The sequence below is a fragment of the Sorex fumeus genome, unplaced genomic scaffold (assembly GCF_029834395.1).
Source record: "Sorex fumeus unplaced genomic scaffold, SorFum_2.1 ptg000047l, whole genome shotgun sequence".
Taxonomy (NCBI): Eukaryota; Metazoa; Chordata; class Mammalia; order Eulipotyphla; family Soricidae; genus Sorex; species Sorex fumeus.
Genome location: NW_026606104.1, coordinates 17,535,269 through 17,557,615, shown reverse-complemented (window position 1 = coordinate 17,557,615; position 22,347 = coordinate 17,535,269). Strand labels below are relative to the sequence as shown.

At 33.9% G+C, this 22,347-nt stretch overlaps 1 protein-coding gene across 4 annotated transcripts in view; it reads left to right on the top strand.

Annotated features, from left to right (window-relative positions):
- PRKACB (protein kinase cAMP-activated catalytic subunit beta) overlaps positions 1–22,347 on the top strand; it is a 131,172-nt gene that overhangs the window by 87,160 nt on the left and 21,665 nt on the right. For all 4 annotated transcript variants that reach the window (XM_056123664.1, XM_056123663.1, XM_056123665.1 and 1 more), the window contains exons 3-8: positions 2,519–2,647; positions 6,626–6,724; positions 7,752–7,834; positions 11,609–11,735; positions 12,980–13,075; positions 14,638–14,760. In XM_056123664.1, the coding sequence (XP_055979639.1) occupies positions 2,519–2,647; positions 6,626–6,724; positions 7,752–7,834; positions 11,609–11,735; positions 12,980–13,075; positions 14,638–14,760 (657 nt within the window). The remainder of the gene's footprint in view (positions 1–2,518; positions 2,648–6,625; positions 6,725–7,751; positions 7,835–11,608; positions 11,736–12,979; positions 13,076–14,637; positions 14,761–22,347) is intronic.

The following is a 22,347-nucleotide window of genomic DNA, read 5'->3' as shown; positions in this document are numbered from 1 at the left end:
TGGGTGGGAGGGATATTATCCATGGTGGTGGAAAATGGGCACTGGTGGAGGGATGGGTATCTGATCATTGTATAATTGAAACCAAAGCACAAAAAATTGTAAATCTACAACTTTAAAAAAAATAAAATAAAGGGAAAAAAAATTAAAAAAAAAATTTCTTTGCATTTTTTTCTTAAAACAACTGGGATCCTGTTTTGTAGTTTAAAATTCTTTTTTGTGTGAGGAGAGAAGGAAGAGACTTTTCAAGCAATGCTCTACCCACCGAGTCTGAGAGTTTTAACGCTTGGGTTGACCATATGATGTTGGATGTTGCTTAGGCCCATAGTGCTGGGGACCGCCAAGGCTGAGGTGGGGAAGCATCTGGTTCTGAGCTTGAACCTTCAAGGATTTTGCTCTGGCCCTCAAACTCTCTTCCCACCTACCCTCTTCCAAATTCTCAGCCACAAAAAACTTGCCTATGAACTGCATACTTACCCATAGGGACTTTTTTATAAACATTTTGGTGTGGTGAATGGTATACAGTTCAGATACTTTGCACCTCACTTAAGACCTAAAGCCTCTTTTTGTTTGCTTTCATTAGGGAGCTACATCTAACGGTGCTCAGTGGCTACTCCTGTCTGTATGCTCAGGGGATCATGTGCAGTATCAGGGATTGAAATGGGATTGGCCACATGCAAAGGAGCATCTTAACCCTTGTACTATTTCTCTTGCCCTAAAATGCTATTGTTTTGGGGTAATACATATAGTGATATTCAAAGGTGACTCCCTACTTGGTGCTTGGGGGTCACACTAGGAAATGCTGGTTGGGGAGGGTTGAATCTATACCTCCTACATGTAAAGCATGTTTTCCAGCCCTTTAAGCCATCTCCCGAGCCCTGCTCTCAAATTTTTCTTGAAGCTATTCTGATTAGTTTTAGTAGTAGATTGGTTTGAAAATATTTTTTCTTGTGACAATAAACTTATTCCAAGTATTTTTTCCTTAAAGAACATTTCTACTTTCAATGTGGTAACATTGTACCCCTAAAATATCCACATATTTACACATTTATGAACCAGAGTTGCATCAATTAAAAAAATTTAATTCTATTAAACTTTATTACCAAGATTTAGAGTATGACCTATGTTAAAATGTACTCATTCAAGTAATTATAAGATGTTACACATTATGTTAACATGATACATTAAGGGCAGTGATTAAGATATTTATCTGAAACGCTGTAACTAGCAAAAAGAGATGCTTGGTGAATTATCAGTGATGTTGTTTTCATTGCTTAATTGAGAACCAGGTTAAACATTTTAATACACCTAATATTGAAAAGCCAGAATTAAGTAGGAATGCATATATTAATTTAATCCTAATCATAAGAATTCTTCATGCACTGATATAGAATACCAGGATAATTTAAAATAATGGGAAATGTGGAACTAAAATGACTACTACAAATTTTATAACTAGACATTGAGATTTGCTTGATTTCTCTGTAATGATTCATAGGAAGCTATGCTGTCTGCAAAGCAAGGTTTGATTTGCCAGGGAGACAAAATCTGACTACCGGAAATAGCTATTCTTCTCTTACATAAGAATTTTACTGCATTGCATCACAATTTTTTTTTTTTAGTCTTAAACACTGTACAACCTGGCACTTGGAAATAATTTTTCCAGGATTTTCAATGGATATTCTTTGCAATGAAAGCCTATTAAACAAATGGAACAGCAATTACTACTTGTTGCTATTTAGTGCATAATTTATTCTTAGCAATTTTTGTTTTGTTGTGGCTGCAACAAATTCAATAGATTGATGCTTCCATTTTTTTCCTTCTGTGCTATAGTCAAAGCCAAACAAAGATCTTTGCTCATAACAAAGCATCTATTCAGACAGAAAAAGAGACTGATTATTGTTCTAGGACTCTGATTTTGCTTATCTTGACGGGAACGAGAAACATTTCTTTTCCTTAGTTACTGTTTTAGGTAATGTTGGGTTATTGTAACATCAGCAAGAGAAAATCATTAGGATTTATTATGCAATTATTGTCTAGTTGTGTATGTTTGCATAAAAATAGAAATGAAGTATGACAATACTTTCTTCAAGTTAACTCTAATGAAAAGGATTTTTAATTTCTCAGCTTTTTGTTCATTACAGTTACTTGCAAGTATATTAATTTATAAGGCTCCCATGGTTGGTTTTGTCAATATACTTTTGGTTAATCTCTAATTATTAAAATATGGTACTAATTTATTGGAAGTTCAATACCAGAATTCATTTTATAATATGACTTTTAATATCTGAAGCTTTTATTTCTATTACCAGTATATTTTTTTAAATAGAATTATCTTCTTAAATATAAATCCTTTCTTCAAAGGAAAAATAGAAGCAAAGATTAACCTGGAATCCCAGTAATCTTGTAATATTTTTAAATATATAATTTTTTTCTGATATTACTTAACCTATTACATCGCTGACAGTCTTCTGATGGGATTTCTGGTTTTAAGTTATTTTATTTTTTCATGTATATGTAGAATAATGCTGGACTCGAGGATTTCGAAAGGAAAAAGACCCTCGGAACAGGTTCATTTGGAAGAGTAATGCTGGTGAAACATAAAGCCACTGAACAGTATTATGCCATGAAGATCTTAGATAAACAGAAGGTTAGTGTATTTTTATTATGTTCATGAAGGGTAAAATTCGGTTTTATCAATTAAAGTATTAGGCAGATGGTATATGACTTGTCATTTGCTTTGTCAGATAATTTTATTGTACTTAATTTTCATTTGGACTTATTGTTATAATGTGACACATAGTAATTTCAGTTTCTGGTTTATATTATTTATTTTAATAATTATCATAAATATATGTATGTGTATTTATTAACATAGGACTGAATTTAAGATGTAAAGAACAGAAATCTATAGATCACATCCTGCCTTGTAGAAAAATGCAGGAGAGTACAGAGGGTAGGGCCTTGCTTTGCACACAGCTGACTCAGTTTCAATCTCTGTCACCCCTTACAGGTGCTATGCCCTGCAAAGAGGAATCCCTGCACTCGGGGATATTTTTGTTTGTTTTTGTTGCCACACCAGCTGTGCTCAGGGCTTACTCCTGGCTCTGTACTCAGGGATCACTCCTGCCTGTGCTCAGGAGACCATATGGGGTACCAGGGATTGAATCTGGGTCAGACACATGCAAGGCAAACACCTTATCCACTGTACTATCACTCTAGCAACTAAGAGTGATCTCTGAGCAAAGAGCCAGAAGTAAGCCCTGAACACTGCCATGTGTGGCTCAAAAACCAAAAAAAGAAAAAAAAGTTTAAGTTTTTTAACTTAAAAATCCATGCAAGAAGTATCATTTGCCAGCACCACACACATGGCATAGGGGAGTGTGTGATGATAGATGGCTGGTCTTCCTTATAAATAACTCACCTAATGTTTGCCTTAAAATATGTAATTGTTTGTAAATGTTTTTAAATCTATAAAAAATTAACAAAATAGGTCATGAACTTTGAAATGAAACATGAATAGGTCTATTTATTAATTTTATAGCATTAGGGATGCTGCATTACCAACTTTTGAGAAATACTGTCCTAATCTAGAGTTAAATGGAGCTAGCACATGGGCTTAACTTTGTAAATTTTCCCACTTCAAATGTTTCTGAGTATTTGTCTCCAAGATCTCCACTATCTTTGTTAGCTGTTCCTCTTAAGACCTAGCTGAGCTCTTAATTTTAAAAATAAGTTATAGTTACAAGTGACATTTTTGGGTTGGTTTGGGGGCTAAATTTCACAGTGTTCAGGGTTTTCTCCTAGTTCTATGTTCAGAAATCACTCCTGGTGGAATTTAGGGGACCATATTAGGTGCAGGGCATCAAACCCAGATCAGCCATGTGCAAGGTAGACACCCTACCCACTGTACTATATCTCTGACATTTTTATGCATTTACTTTATACCAATCACTTACATAGATATTATTATTATCAGCATTTTCTAGAGTGCCTAGATGCTATGTACTAGACCTGATGTAATCATTTTCTCTGAACACTTAAAAATTCTCAGTTGGCAATTATTTATATCTTATTGTCCACATATTAATTTTTTATGTTTCCAAATAGATTTTTTGCTACACAAAAGCACACACTTTCTTGTCTTTACATCTATTGCACCTATTTTTATACTTTACATTTGGTTGGTACTCACTTTTAAAATAACTAAGGCTAGTTACTTTTCTAATGTACATATATTAGATATATTTCTATTTTTAATTGTTATGCTCTCAACACAGATAGTTGACTTAGAATTACAGTGTGTGAAAGCCTTCCTTTTTCAGTTTTCATTACTTCCTCACAGACACTAGGATTTCAACTCTATGAAATTCTGAAAAAGGCAAACTGTAGTCACTGAAGAAAGATCAGTACTTGCCTGGAATTAGAGGGGAAGGAGGGATGAGTAGATGAAGTCCAGAGGATTTTTAAGATATTGAAATTACTCCATATGTTATTGTAATGTTGGGTAAAAGTCATTATACATTTGTCCAAACCTCTAGAATGTACATCACTGAATTAATATTAATTATAGTCTGTGGGTTAACAAATATACCACTCCTCTCTGATGGGGAATGTTATTAAGGGGAGGGGCTTCACATGTGTGGCAGCGGGATATATGGGACATTTCTGTGGCTCCACTCAGTTCTACTCTGAACCTGGAACTGCTAAAAAAAGAAATGCCTATTTATGAAGTAACAGTTATCCTTCATCCGTGATCAAATATATTATGATCAATTTGGTCTAATATTTCTTTGTGACTAGTTAGAATGTGGACTGTAGTGGTACAACCACTTTATGTTACAGATAAACTAAATTTCAACATTTGAAATATCTCCAAAGTTAAAACACTGGTCAAATAGAAGGTTTAGATTAAAATGCAGATTTTCTGATTTTTAATTATCATTTCCTCAGCATTATTGTATGCTATAATTTCATACTCTAGTACTTGGATTATAAATCAATTGTCTTTTCTATTCATGTTCAACTTCCTGAATTCTGTGACTCCCTCTCATTGACATTAATCCTCTAAAAAGAAAAAAAATGTGATCTTCAAATGAGTTACACATATAGACATTATTTATGTTTCCCTAAGATCACCTTTTTTAAAATTCAAAACAGAATCACATGTGGGATAGAATTACAGTCTTGCAGTCTTCATAAAATCAGGATAAGTCACTTTCTCCAAAGTACCTGATTGAGTAGACATTCACAGGAAAACTCAATAACTCATAAATGATCAATTGTTTTGAAAAATAGTCTTTTTTTGCCAGTATCTTATGTGTCATCATTGTGTGACTATACAAGTGGAATTGTTAGAATTTGTTCTTAGATTTATTCAGGTTTTATAAAATTACCAATTTTTCTTTGTACCATTATTTAATTATTAATAATTAAATTAATTAAATTTTAATTATTTAATCATTTAATAATTTTATTATAACTTTTCCCCTTTCATCTTTTTGCTAACCTTCTGAACATGTAAATCAATATCTAGATATTTTAGTGTTTTATGTCATCTCCTTCAGTAAGCTATAGGCATTAGAAGCTACTTTGTATTTTTTTTCTTTTTGAGTCACACCCAGTGATGCACAGGGGTTACTCCTGGCTCTGCACTCAGGAATTACCCCTGGCAGTGCTTGGGGGGCGGGAAGGGGGGTGACCATATGGGATCCTGGGAATCAAAACCAGGTCAGCTGCTTACAAGGCAAAAGCCCTACCCACTGTGCTATTGCTCCAGCCCCTAACTACTTTGTATTTTCTTATATTCTTCAGTAACTGATTGAGTCTATTTCTCAATTTCACACACCCCTATGAAATTTGTGATGTTTCTTTTATTATTTAATTTTTCATTTTAGGGCTTTCTGACTCTGCACTCTGGGATCATTCCTGATGGGTTCAGGGTACCATATAAGGTGCTGGGGATGTAACATGGGTTAGACCCATGCAAGGCAAGCACCCTACTTGCTCTACTATCACTCCATCTACAGCGATGCTTCTTTTTTTAAATAGATTTTATTATAGTATAGATAGTATGCTAGCAATAATATTTGGAGTGTTAATATACATTACTGTACCCCACCAATACCAGAGTGCCCATAACTCTCCAAGTATTTAATAAGCTTTATAATCCAAGTCCTAGGTTTTGTCATTGTCACTACTGTCTATTCCCTTGTTTTGTCTATATTTATCTCTATATTTTTTGTCTGTATATTTTATGAGAGTGAGATCATCCAGTATTTGTTCTTCTCCTTCTAGCTTAATTTTGCCTCACATGATGCCCTCCAGTTTCATCCATGCTGCAGCAAACGGCGTGATTTTATCTTTTCTTATAACTGCATAATATTCAGTGTTTCTTGCTTCTTGACTAAAATAGTTGGCCTTTTTTTAGAGACAAACTTTAGTATTCTCTAACTATTTTTATTTGAACCCGATAAACCTAATTGATAGTGAATATTGTCAGTCTTAACCCAAAGCAAGCAATTTTACTTATCTGAGTTCATTATTACAAGGAACACATTTAATTTTTCCCTTTAAAACTATAGGAACTAATTTTTTTGCATTAAGTATATTCACTTTTCAATTACAGGTTGTTAAACTGAAGCAAATAGAGCATACTTTGAATGAGAAAAGAATATTACAGGCAGTGAATTTTCCTTTTCTTGTTCGACTGGAGTATTCTTTTAAGGTAAATTTTGCTAATATCCAAACACAATATTTTCAGTCTCGTATATTTTAAGTATATGGTTAAGTATAGGATTCTAAATCTGATGACAAATACATGGTCATCATTATCATTATCTAAACCCGATAACATGTGAACAATATTAGTGAACCAAACATATGTATCTGTAGTTTATGTGATTAAATCCTTTAAGCGTATTTTGCTTTATGTATTTTCAAAGATGAAATAGTTTGAATCTCCTTAGGTAAATTGTTAATGATAATGCTTAATTCTTCAGGCAATAGTATTATAAAATTTAAAAGCCAACTTATTAAAATCCATAGTGATATTTTATTAAGTATTTTTCACACTTAGGCAAACAAATATATCCATAGCAACTTTCCTTCAACTTTTTGAAAACTTTTCCCAACTTTTCTGCTATAGTCTCACCTTGTGGTTTTATATGATGCAGAGTGAATATTTGACTATCTGCTCAAGTCTCTTACAAAGTTTCACAATATTTAGATTTCAGCTTTTTAGAATAATTCTAGACATTTTCTGTAATGTTGATTTGTATGAAACATTTCAGTCTTTTTATTATTTTAGTCAAATCAAAACTTCTATATTTAGGATGATAGAAAAATTAATGATTGATGATCATTAGTCTTTTTGACTCTGTGATACATAAGGAGTAAATGTTTTTTCTAACAATTCCAAGTTGTTTTTAACTTGGTTATTCTTTTTCATGCATTAAAGCATTAAGTCACTGCTACACTATTTAACTGTTAAAAAATTGTTTTCTGAAAGAACAGCCAAAGTACATATCCTAATTTGTGGCAAAAATACTATGATGGAAAAAAAATATTTGTAAATATCCAAGTAATTCAAAGTTAGATCATTTTCCACTTATTCTCTCTTTCTCAATGTTAGTAATATGTCGATAAAATATTTTTCTATCATTTTCTAATTGAATATGAAGATACCTTAAAATATTTTCTTAAGAAATAACCTTGACTATATAGTTTTGATTTCCCTTTTTACTTGCTCACAGGATAATTCTAATTTATACATGGTTATGGAATATGTTCCTGGGGGAGAAATGTTTTCACATCTAAGAAGAATTGGAAGATTCAGGTAATGAATACTTTACACTTCTCAAATCTTTTTATGTTGTATTTTTGCTTCAAAATAAGCCTGTTACTGTGAATAGTAAATACTTATTGCATTATTTAGTAATATTTTAACAATATGAATGAGTATATAAAAACAGTAGTAGATACATCATATTCTGTGTTTTAAAAATCAAAATGCTAGAGACTGATTTAATATTTCTCCACTGATAGGAATTATGAAAGTTCATTATTTGAAGAACTTCCAGGAAAAAAATGTAAATATACCAGTATTTACTGAATAAAATTAATAAGACAACTCTAGGGAAAAGGCTTATTTTTCTTCTTTAGGATAAAGATAAGAAAAATATTTACAGGAAAGATGATAATAATACATCATGGCAATGATTATGAAATTTTGTTTTGATCTAATAAAATTATCCTTACTTACAGTTTTCACTATGTTGAATTTTTGAAGTACTTATCTAGGGTCAGAGATATAATATGAAGCTTAAGGCACCTGTCTTGCATGTAGCTGATCCCAATTCTGTCACCGCATATGGTCCCCTACTGCCAGGAATGTTCCTGAATTTAGAGCATGGAGTAAGTCCTGAGAACTCCTGCGCATGGTCCCAAATTTCCCTCTGCCCATAAATATAAATAAAATAAATATAAATTAATCATATATTTTAATTTTAAAGGAATCTGTGCCTTAATAATACTAACATGTCCACATAGGTAATTTATATTAATTTTTAATTTATTATTGAGGTAATGATTTGTGACTGTTATCTATTTTGGGGTAATAATTTTTTGAGGGTCACACCCAGCAATGCACAGGGGTTACTCCTGGCCTGCACTCAGGAGTTACATCTGGCAGTGCTCAGGAGACCATATGGGTTGCTGGGAATCGAATCCGGGTCAGCCGTGTGCAAGGCAAATGCCCTACCCGCTGTGCTATCACTCCATCCCCATTGGGGTTACAGTTTTACAATTCTTCAAAATATGTTACCATACCACATCCACCATCCAAGTAGTAATATCCTTCCACCACAATCTATTAGACTTTACTTATGTGTGATACTTGTTTCATTTTCATTAATAAGCATTAATGCAATAATGTTGAACCAAACGTAGATCCAGCCTCATTCTGTACATTGTAATTAAACATAAATTTGAGTTCAAACTGACCTGATAATAATTTGATTCTTAAAGATGATGGGTAAACTTGGATTAATACCAGGCTATATTCAGTAATGTTATATTTAGTAATGTTGATTAGAATTATTTTACTTACCAGAGGGAAATTGTCTGCCATAGAGGCAGGGGAAGGGGTGGTACAGGGGTGGGAGGAGGAATACTGAGGACATCGTTGGTGGGTAACATACACTGGTGGAGGGATGAGTGTTCGATCATTGTATGACTGAAACTCAAACATGAAAATTTTGTAACTGTAGCTCACAGTGATTCTATTAAATAAAAAAAAAAGAAAATCTTCTGACATATCAAAAAACATTATTTTACTTACCTGAGACTAAGCAAGAATTTGTTGACTTGAAATGTGTCAAGAAATATGCTAAGGCAAAGTAATTTCTCTTTGTCATTGATTTGGTTTCTCTTTCTGTTGTATTGTCTTTAATCACCCCTTTGTTCAAATAGGCCAGAATCCTGCATAATGATGGTTCAGATTTTTACATTGACATCACGATCAGGATCATCCTGTTGTTCTTCCATTGCCTCGAGCAGGCACCAGTTACGACTCCTTCCTAGCCCTGAGATTTTAAAAGAGCCATATTCAATGCTCTTTCAGGGCTAGGAGAATGAGACCTATCATTGTTACTGGTATTTGGCATATTGAGTACGACACGGGAAGTTTGCTAGACTCTGCCTTGCAGGCAGGATACTTTCAGTAGCCTGCCGGGTTCTCCAAAGTAAAAACGAGATAATATCGAACCCGGGTTGGCCACGTGCAAGGCAAACACCCTCCCCGCTGTGCTATCACATACATATACATAGACATGTCATTCATAAACTGGTCTTCAAAAATATGTTTTAAAAATGTGGTTGGGGCAGAAAAGATAGTGTATAGTAAGTCACTTGCATTGCACACAACCAACCCAAGTTTGATTCCGGCTCCACATATGGTCCTCCAGGTTCTGCCAGTAGGGATCCCTGAGCACAGAGCCAGGAGTAAGCCCTGAGCTAATTGAGTGTAAACCTTCCCTACAAAAGAATCAGTCTATTTCTGTGATTACTTTTTCCTTTGTGACTAAATTATATACAGGAAGAAAGCAAGTTTGCATGAGACAGTCTTTTCTTACCTTTCATATCTACTGTGTATATAGATTATTATATATTCTAGTCAAAATGTTACAGTTGAGTATGTATTATATATAATATAAATAATATATATCACATATGTCTTATATTATAGTTGAGAGGTTGCTAGTTCCTACCTCAGAAACTTTGAGCCAGTAAGAAAACTAAATTATTGATTTGCATGGCTTCAATCAAAATCAGTTAAGTAATTACAACTCTCCACGTTAGTGTGGAAGAAGTATAAAATATTGAGTGTGTCTTATGTATATGAGGATAAATTTGTATTGTGTGTTGCAATTCTTTTTTTTATTTATAGATTCATAGGCAAATTAGGAAGACTTTCTAGGTCATATGTTTTCATGGTTAGGGATAAACGTCTCAGTGACCTTAAATCTTCGCTTACTGTCCCTGTCAAACAACATATGGGATAGAATTATTTCAGTCTTAAGATTAGTCTGAAACTGGAAGGGCTTGGAAAAAATGTATGCCCAAAAATACTTTTTTATAAATTTATTTATTTAAAATTATTTACAGAACACCTGAAATATACCAGACTGGGACTAGGAAATACTGTCATTTCACAGAGAGCAGCATAATATACTTGGGTTGGGGTGGGGATAGGGGGAGGAATTCTATTTCTGGTTCTGCCAGATAAAACTTATGTCAACTGTCTTGAGGGAAATTCTATTCATAGTTAAGGTTGTTCACTGAGGACACAAATCTGAAAGTCACTGTAATTTGTCAGGCAAATGATCAGAATTCAGCGTATAAACCAGAAGGTGAAACTGAAGTTCAAATTAAAAAGTTAATACATTCTTTTAGGTAGTTCTGCAAATGTAACATCAAAATTGCACAACTCTATCAATAGACAATAGATCTGACCTTCCATTGCAACATACTGTTACCTATCTTTATGTATCTTTGTGACATCATAGTAAATTTGAAAAGTTAAAAACCAGGTTTATATCAACAGTTTCTGGATAGGATTATGAATACTCTAACTCATCATTAATACTATATTTTTCTATAGTAGATATTAATTTCATAATGAGAACAATTTAGATAAAATGTCAATAATTTTCTGCTTAATGCACTTATAGAACTGCATTTCACCTAAAGTGAAATTCTTTAAGCACTTAAAATCTGTAAGAAAGGTGAATAGACTGCCAGCACTAGCAATGGCCCTGATAAACTAATGTACATATTTTCTTTTGAGTCTTCTTCAACATCAGATATAAAGACAACAGTGTTTTCTAATATGGCAATGATAATTTAAAATAAGATGACAATAGCATATTAGAGCTTTTTGAATTTGATTTATGGAGATTTAGTAAATATTTGAAGCTAACAAGATTCTTTAAACTTGTTTAAAATTAATTTTTTTCTAATAATACCTCTGCAACATATTGTTTTGCATGAGTTTTTAATTAATCTATGTTAACCCATTTTACAAAATAATCAATGTTTTGTATTTCTGTAGTGAACCTCATGCCCGGTTCTATGCAGCCCAGATAGTGCTAACATTTGAGTACCTCCATTCGCTAGACCTCATCTACAGAGATTTAAAACCTGAAAATCTCTTAATTGACCACCAAGGTTATATCCAGGTATGACTTCAATTCTTTATATATGTTACTTGAGAAAATAATGAATTGTATGCATTTAATGGTAACTAAAAATGATACCTATATATTTCCCTTTGAATGAAATCCTTTACTTCTTACTAATATCTTAAACTGAGCTAATTGCTCTGCTAATTGTTAGGCTTTTACAGAAATCTAAAAACTTTTTATCTTAAGTAGAACTTGTTTATTTTTCCCATAGTCTATGCCTGTGAACTGTGAAAAGGTTCCTGAAGAAAGACACAGTGACAGCTAATTTGTGAGCACTTATTTAATGTCAGGCATTATTCCAACTATTTTACATGTTTTGGTGCTAACTGGGCTAGAGCGATAGCACAGTGGGTAGGGCGTTTGCCTTGCACGTGGCCGACCTGGTCGACCCCAGTTCGATTCCTCCGCCCCTCTCGGAGAGCCCAGCAAGCTACCGAGAGTATTTAGCCCGAATGGCAAAGCCTGGCAAGCTACCCGTGACGTATTTGATATGCCAAACACAGTAACAACAAGTTTCACGATGTTATTGGGCCCGCTTGAACAAATCAGTGAACAACGGGAGGACAGTGACAGTGACAGTTGGTGCTAACTACACTGTGAAGTATCAGGACTACTCTCATTCGAAGGCTATTTGAAACTAAGGGACAGACAGCAAGGTTGTAAAGGGAGTAAAATCAGAGTTGAACCTGAAAGTTGCGTTCCCTGACTCCATGCACATTAACATTGTAAATGCATCATCATAGGAGCCCCCAATACCAATGCTGGGTTGCCGGCACTACCTTCTTTCCACTTCTGCAATTAATAAAGTAGTGATTTTTAAAAGGTAAAGGTAAAGGCCCTCCCATTGATCATCGATTTGCTCAAGCGGGCCCAATAACGTCTCCATTGGAGACTTTGTTGTTACTGTGTCTGGCATATCGATTTTTGCGATTCTCATGACGTAGTTATAGCAAGAAACATGCTATGTTTACCGAAAAATCACTATCTTATTTTTTATTACAAACTATTTTTACCGTTTTGTGTTTGAGACCAGGAAAGATCTGCAGTGTGAGTTGCCTTAACCTGCATTCACTGAATAGTGACCTTCATGGATTCTTCTCTATTTCCTTGACTTAATTTTGTTTTCATGGTTTTAATTTTAACACTTACTTTTAACTTTCAGCTTAGGTAGACCTCATCTTCAGAGGTAAAGTTATAGTACAATAATAAATGTTCACAAATATGTTTTTATTTTATAGGTCACAGACTTTGGATTTGCCAAAAGAGTTAAAGGAAGAACTTGGACATTATGTGGCACTCCAGAATACTTGGCTCCAGAAATAATCCTCAGCAAGGTATATTTATAATGTCATTGTATAAAAAATAGAAATATAAGACATGCATCATTGTGGGCTTTTCTAGATATAGTTTATCTAATGTTTTACTTAATCTAAATTATTAGTGTAAATATATTAATGCATGATTACGAAAATTTTATTTATTATACATTATTCACAACATGAAGCCAAAGGTTAAAGCATAGTTGATGTTCATGTCTTTTAGCAAACACAGTGTCATTCTTACTACATTAGTCTCTTTCCTTTTAAAAACATATATAAGCAGGAAAAAGGAAAGAAAATCTATATTACATATGCTATATATTATATATTTATATTACATATTTAATAATAATATATCATATAGTTATTATAGCTTAATAATAAACCTTTGGTAAAGCCAAAATTTTGACCTAAGCCTGCAATGTGGGGAATGCTGAAGATAATTAAAGAAGACATTTGAGGACAGGCTAAAGGAATAGCTAGAACACAGCTTATCTTCTTTATAATTGAAATAGGGTGTTTTTGTTGCTTTTTTTTTTTTTCCAAACTCATCTTCTCCATAGTTGAGATCCAGGGTGTGTTTGGGTTTTTTTTTCACATCTTTTTTACCATTTTATCCTGAGCAGAGTTGATAAACTTCACGTTTTCTTACTATTTTCTTAAATAATGACAACACTGTCCTCCCGTTGTTCATCGATTTGCTCGAGCAGGCCCCATTTTTTTTTGAGACTCGTTGTTACTGTGTTTGGGCTGGAGCGATAGCACAGCGGGTAGGGCATTTGCCTTGCAAGCAGCCAACATGGCCAACCTGAGTTCTTAAATAATACTAATTTATAATTTTAGTGAGTATATTGTGGCGAGGGGGAACCCAAGGTCAATTAAAAATAGCCTTAGAGTTGTGGATTTAATTTGCAAAATGTTCTTTATAAATGTTCTTTCTTTTCATTGTATTAAGCCTATACAAATGCCACCGTTATTTTTTATGTACACCTTTTAGATAAGAGAAACAAACAATACTTAAATATTTATATTAGTTTCTAAATTAAGCTAGTTTTCAGGGAGAGCTTTGAATATGTCCCAATATATTCAGTCTACTGACTCCAACAATATAGCATATATTAAAGTCGACGCCAGTATTTACTATAAAGTTCAGTATCTACTATTTTGGCTAAAAGCTTTGGACCTTTCTGAGTTTGCCCTAGAAAATCTTATTCATAGGATTATAAACATAGAATGGACCTTAAGAGGTTATTTGACCCAATTCCCTTCCTTTTGTCGAGCAGCAACTAAATTATACCAACTAAATAAGGGATATTTTATTACTTACAGTATTCTTAATGATTTTAAGAAGAAGGTTGAATAGTATTTCCTGATACTGGATTCCAATATCTGGAAATTCTCCATTTTTTAATTTAAATCTAACCTGATTTATTTTGTTCATTTTAAAACAGTCTCTGAAATAGATGCTTAGCAACTGCTTTAAAATTTTATATGGTTGAATTGTATTTTGAAATTATCTGTCATTTCATTGCATCTGAGTAAATGAATAACTGACATTTGGTGCTGATCTGTCTCAGGGCTACAATAAGGCAGTGGACTGGTGGGCATTAGGAGTGTTAATCTATGAAATGGCAGCTGGCTACCCCCCATTCTTTGCAGACCAACCAATTCAGATTTATGAAAAGATTGTTTCTGGAAAGGTAAGGAATGTTTTATTGTTGCCTTTATTATTTATTTATATATATAAATTTTAAACTTAATAGATTGAAACCATTTGGTATCATCAAAATATTACTAAAAATTCGAAAAATATTGGAGTACCCATAATTGCTGCCTTTGTATCCAGTGTTCATTGAAAATAGCAGTGTAAATAGGGTCAAGAGAGGTACTACAGTAGGTAGGGTAGGGCATTTGCCTTGTACACGGCTTCTATCCCCACCATCCCATATGGTCCCCCTAACACAACCAGGAGTAATTCCTGAGTGCAGAGCCAGGAATACCCCGTGAGCATCACTGGGTGTGGTACTCTCCATTAAATAAATAAATAAATATTGTTATTGGTCTCAATAAAAGGGCTGTTTCACAAATTAATTAACAAATTAATTTCTACTTTCTATATGTGTTGCCCATATAAAATACACCATCATATTCCTAATTCCACATATTCTTCAAATTAATAAAAATTGTTATTTATGTGTATATCTCCATAAGGAAGTTTTAAGACTTTTATATTCTTTCAATCTTTCACAAAAGACATTTTGTTAGAATTATGTCATAACATCACCAATTGAAAGTAAATATAAAATAGATAAAATAATTTAAAACATAAAAATTCATAAAAATCACGTAAGCAGTTCTTATTGACTTTATTGAAAATCTTATTGATTTTTATTATTTCCCTTGATCTGCAAATATGTGACCGTAATTTTCTTGCATATGAGAATATTTTGTCTTACAGTATTAGATGTTTGCGTCTAGTCCATATTTCTTCTCTCTTTGGCATGACTTTTCTTGTGACTGCAGAGTATGCCATTGTGCATATATACTACAACTTCTTTATCCATTCATCTGTCACTGGCGATTTGAGTTGTTTTCATACTCTGACTTATACTGAGGGCTACAGTGAGTATAGATGTGCATATATCATTTCCAAATCAGCGCTTTGTGGTTCGAGGATAGATGTAAAAAGTGGAGTCTATTGGTTTTAGAAAGAGCAAGGACATCTTTCCTCCAACAGTGGGAATGGGAGATACTTGTGTAATAAAAATTTTTAAATATAAAAAACAAAATAGCCTCCAATGGGAAATATTTTGATTGGGGTCATTTTTTTCTTTCTTTCCTTTTTTTTTTTAATAAAAAGGCTTTAAAACAAAAATGGGAAAAAAAAAAAGAGTGGAGTCACTGAGTCATTTAAACCACATCCCTGCAAAGACTGGTTGTTTTCTAGACATTTGATATACGCCATTTCATTGCTATAAGATATCTTATTTTCATTTGCATTTTCCTGATAATAATTGATTATGCACACTTTTTGTGAGTGCTTATTAGACATTTGCACATCCTCTTCCTAGAAATGTCTTTTCATTCCTCTCCCCTTTTTTTGATGAGGTCATTTGCTGCTGAACTTTGTATGTATACTTGGATATGAACTATATCTATTTATATAAAGTTTACTTTTATCTGATCCTTAATTCATAATAATTACTCTAAAAGTCTGTCCTTATTCCAATACCAGACTATTTTGATTACTCACGCTTTATGTGGAAAGTCAGAAAATGCAGTAACACCAAACTTCTGTTTTCTCAGATGGATATTTTGGAAGTTTTATGTTTCCATACAAATTTTTGAAGTGTTTATTCTAAATCCTTGAAGAATGTCATTCAAAAAATTATTTATTATATTCCCATAAAATAATGGGAATTGTACTGAATCTATGTGATACTGTGGGTAGGATGATGATTTTGACAATATTAATTCTTCCTACCCATGAACATGTAATATTTTTCTATTTCCTGCTACCCACTTCTATTTTTTTCATAAATGACATAATTTTTAAGGTATAAGTCTTCCACAACTTTTGTTAATTCCTGTCTATTTTATGTATCTCATTCTCTTCTAGCCCATTGCTTGCATATAGAAATACCACAGAATTTTGCGCATAGATTTTGTAGTTTGCTACTTTGCTGTACTGTTTTATTGCTTTTAAAATTTGTAGTGGAATTTTGGGGTTTCTTTGTATATTATTTTGTTGTCTGATGGTTTGACTTCTTTCTTTTTTTTAACCTAATTTCTGTGGCAAGAATTTTCAAGACTATATTGAACAACAGTAGTAAAGGGACATGCTAGCCTTGTGCTTAATTTCAGAGGAAAGTATCAATTTTTCACCATACACTGTGAGGAAGATTCTTTTTTTAAAATTTAATTTGCATGTTTGATTTTTTTTATAAAGTTGTTCATGATGAATTGTTGCATTCAATATTCAACACGAATCTCACCACCATTGCACCTTCCCACCACCATTACTTCCAATTTTCCCAACCACCCCTTAAGCCTGTCCCTATAACAGGCTTGGATAATTAATTTTATATTGATTGTTATAAATAATTTGCTAAAAATATCAAAAATGTTTTTTCAGAAGAAAGTATGTGGAGATTGTTGTATCTCACCGTGGAGCTATTAAACTCTCGTATAAGAGATTACTAACGTTGTTACAGATTAAGCCTTGTGTTTTTATTTTATTAATCGAGATTGGTTGACTTTTACTTTATATCACTTTCCTGATTTATCACTGATGTTGAGTTGAGTTTTAGATGTTTTTGAATAGGGTGATGCAGCTCAAGTGAAATTCTTTTTTTTTTAAATGTAGGAGTAACTGCTATTTATTCATCCACTGATTAGCTGATTGAATTGTGCATGAACTCCACCCTACTTTTTTTTTTCATTTTTTTATAATTTTATTTATTGAATCACCGTGAGAGCAGTTACAGAGCTTTCGGGTCTAAGTCTCGGTCATACAATGAAACACCCGTCCCTTCACCAGTGCTCATTCTCCACCCCCAACAACCCCATTATACCCCCATCCCACACCGTCCCCCTACCACGGGGCAGATGATTTCCACATTATTCTCTCTCTACTTTGATCACATTCAATATTTCGACACCAGACCCACCATTATTATTTGAGATTTTACCCCAACACTCAGATCTGCTGAAAAGGCAACAGTAGACAATTTGTGTTCTATTGCTGGTTATGAATAACATATGATGTCACGTGGCTGCAGTAGAGTCATGTGATTTTGAAATTCTAAAATTTTAACACTTAAATCTGGAGGGATTTCTGCCAAAATCTAGATGGTGACTTTGGGTGCTCCTGATGATTTAGTAGGGTCCAGAAGCATCTCTGTAATTTGTTGATCCCTTTCAAGATTTATTTATGATTCTCTGGATCATGGTCAGTTTATGAGCTTACATGGCACTAGATGCATTTCATGGGTGAGACTGCTAAGGCTTCCAAAAGTACAGGGAGATGGGGGTAGGTAGCCCATCCCCAATTCTGTGAAAGCCTGGAGATTTCAGTAATAAAACCCACACATCTGATTTTTTCAACAGGTTAATTTCTGGATGAGGCTTGTCCTGAACAGTGCAGTCTAGCCATAAGCTTGGTGGTGATTGTGGATTGTGGAGGTGTTTGGCTGTAGGGGCTCAGTTTCAGTGTGGGTGGGTGGGTGGGTGGTGAGCTAACCCACCTCCATCCAACATGCCTGGGGAGACTCAGCCTGGTGTGGAGTCTAGAAACATCTCTAAAATTTCCTCTGTCCCTATTTTATTGAGAGTTTTTTTTTTCATGTGTATCACTGTATCATACTGTCCTCCCATTGTTCATCTATTTGCTCGAGCGGGCCCAGTAACATCTCCATTGTGAGACTTTGTTACTGTGTTTGGCATATCCAAACACAGTATGTACGTCACAGATAGCTTGCCAGGCTTTGCCGTGTGGGCGAGATACTCTCGGTAGCTTGCCAGACTCTACAAGAGGGGTGGAGGAATCAAACTCGGGTTGGCAATGTTGGCTGCATGCAAGGCAAACACCCTACCCGCTGTGCTATCACTCTAGCACTTTCATGTGTAGATGTTGAACTTTATCAGATTTTTCTGTACCTACTGCTGTGATCATATGGTTCTTATATTCCCTTATGTTGAAATGTTATATACCTTAATTTTTTCACATACAGTAAACCATCCTTGCATCTATGAAATGATCCCACTTGATTGTAGGATATGATCTTTGTAATATGTTGTTGGATTTGGCTCACTAAGATTTTTTTGAGTATTTTTGCACCAATGTTCCACCAGGGATATTGACTGCAATTTTTTTTAGTCACATCTTGCTCAATTTTAGGTATTAGAATAATGTTGGCTTCATAGAAATTGTTAGCATTCCTGTTCAATATTTTGGAAGACCTTAAAGAGTATAGTATCAAACTTCTTTGACCGTTTAGTACAACTTACTAGTGAACTTGTTTCCACCATGTTTTTATTCATTTGGAGGTGTTTGATTACTGATTCAGTTTTCTTATTTATAATTAGTCTGTTCAGAATTTCAATCTTGTTCAATCTTGCAAAGCTATATCATTATAAAAATTCGTCATTTTTTAGTAGTGTAGTTTTTGAGCTTTGGTATTTCTGAAGTGTCTTTTATAATTTATCCTTTTATCTGGTTTACTTGAGTTTTCTCTTTTTTTTTTCTTTGTGACCCATGGATTTGTCAATCTGATTTATTCTTAACTTTTCTTCTTTTTGGGTAATACCCAGCAATATTCAATTACTCCTGGTGGTGCTTGGGGGACCATATGGGATGCCAGGAATTGAACCCAGGTTGGCCACATGCAAGGCAAACGCCCTACCCACTGTGCTATCGCTCCGGCCCCCCAATCTGATTTATTCTTTTAAAATCACAGGTCTCAGTTTTATTGACCTTTGCATTGTTTTCTTTGTTTCTATATAATTGGTTTCTGTTCTAACATTTTTATTATTTCTTCTTTCTGCAAACTTAGGGATTCATTTGTTATTACTATTTTAGTTTCTCAAGTTGTGAGGTTAATATTGATTTGTGCTTACAAGATAATCTTGTAAGATTGTATTACTATGAGCTTCTCTATTGATATGGCTTCCTCTCTGTCTTGTAAATTCTAATAAATAGTTTATTTCTTCATTCTTATTCATTTGGAGTAGTTTATTTCTTTGTTGATGTCCTCTTTGATCCATTTAGTTCTGTAGCATTATGTTGTTCACTTTCCAAGTGTTGGAGTTTTCTATCGTGTGTGTGTGTGTGTGTGTGTGTGTGTGTGTGTGTGTGTGTTTAATTTCTACCTTCATAGCCTTGTGGTCTAGAAGTTATATAGTATGATTTATGTCTTTGTAACTCTACGGGTACTTGAATTGTGTTCCAACATATGGCCTGTCCTGAAAAATATTTCATCTGAACTAAAGAAAATGTTCATTTGGCTTTTAAGGGATGGAGAGCATGGATATATCAATTAGTCCAATTTCTTCCAATTTCTCATTTAAGTCTTTTGTTTTATTACTAATACTCTGTCTACTTTTTGTGTTCAATGGTAAAAATGGTGTGTTGAACACTTTCTTTCCTATTTTGTTGCCATCAGTATACCTTTCTAACTCTTTGAGCAGTTACTTTATCTTCATTAAGTGCTTATGTGTTAACAAGAGTTATATACTCTTGTTTGAGTGTTCCTTTGCCTAATATGTCATGCCCATCACTATACCTTATGATATTCTTTAACTTGAATGTTGATTGGTCTAACATATACAACTGTACCTGCTTTATGTGAAGTCAGTTTTGCATATTATTTATCATTTTACAGTGATTTTATTTTCTAAAATCATACTGTAAAAATTAGAGGCATATGTGATATATCAAAGTAAAAATTGAATGCATATAATGAAGTGATTAGTTCAGTATAGTACATATATTTGAATATTAGATTGCTTAATACCTTCTCTATTACAATAATTTAATTCAAACTGATATTTTTAAATGCACAGGAGAGATGATCAATCAGCTTGCTAGATTCTCACCTACTCATATTTTGCCTTTAAAAAAACAGAGGAGGTGGTATTTAAATGTCAAATTATTCATGTTATTAAGATTCAGGTTTAGAAATACATAGTTGAGATAAAAAGTTTTATACTTACATTAGCTATATCTCATTCTAGCATTACATACTCTCAGCTTATATACATATGTATATAATCTTATATACATACATAAGTTTATATGCATACATATATATCTATATGTATATATTTATGGTTATCAAATTCCATGCCTTAGTACCATACACTGTGGGAAGAACCAGTTGTGGTTTTCTCAACAACTCTATCTGGTAGCATGAGTCTTAGAAACATGAAAGTTAATATTGTATTCAGAGTGAAATTGCAAATAAATCCATTGTGTGACAGTTGCTGTGGAAACTTGAGCATCTTTGACTTACATACTTTTTTAAAAGTTCTTAGTTGAATATCAAGTAAATATTATCTCAGTTTTTAAAACTAGGGTCTGTCCCTAGCACGGCATAGGGTCTGAGGCCACACCATGTGGTGCCAGAGATCAAATTCAGGAGTATTTCACATGGTGGGCATTTTACTTTGTTTTTTGGTGGGGGAAATTTGAGGGGAGCCACACTGGTGACTGACTCCTAGCTCTATGCTCAGAAATTACTCCTGGTGGGCTCAGGACCCCATATGCGATGGTGGGGGTAGACTGAGTACAAGGCAAGTACGCTACTCACTATATTATCACTCCAGCCCTCACATCTCTCATGAGCACAAAAAATATACAAGGAGACTCTGCCCAATATAAAGTTGTAAACATGAATACACAAGACTGCTCCCATTTTTCCTGAAGAGTAACTGCATTCACATGAAGGGTAATTGATGAGCAGCCAACCGGCTCTCTTCTTTTTATATTGAGAATCCACAAGCCTTTCCTCTTTCGGTTGTTCTCTAGAACTCGTAGAATGCAGCATATTGTTGTACTCAAGAAATTAGTCATGAATTCCTTATAATGCAATAGCATGCTTTCCATGTAAGAAACCTGATAGTACAAGGATATAAAGTTAAATCAGTGAAGGCAAAAAGTACATGGGGAAAAGTCCAGGGAAAGCCCAGCTTTCAAGAGTTCTTTCCCAGTGGCGTCACAAGGAACATACTTAATTTCTTCAGCAACAGCAGTTGGCATTATGGGTGAACGTTGTGTATTCAAGAAGATCATTAGAAACTTAGCAGCCAGAGGTTTTATTGGAGTCATACATATGCCCCCTACATAGCACCTACCAAAGTCCTAGACTCCCACAACAACAGCAAGATGTTCAGCAAAATCTATTTTATTTGTATAATAAGTGAGTCACATATCATTTAGTAAAATTTCCATTATCAGTATGAAACCTGTTTTATTCCAATTCGTGGATTCCTGCCTAGAGTCAAGTTCACAAGTGGGTCTTTTTTTTTTTTTTTCTTTAGTGAATCAGCATGAGGTACACTTACATACTTACAAACTTTCGTGTTTGCGTTTCAGTCATACAATGATCGGGTACCCATCTTTCCACCAGTGCTCATTTACCACCAATGATCCCAGTATCCCTCCCCCCCACCTCCCCCACTTCGTCCCCTCCCCACCCTGCCTCTGTGGCAGGGCATTCCCTTTTGTTCTTTCTCTCCTTTTCGGTGTTGTGGTTTGCAATAGAGGTTTTGAGTGGCCACAGTGTTTG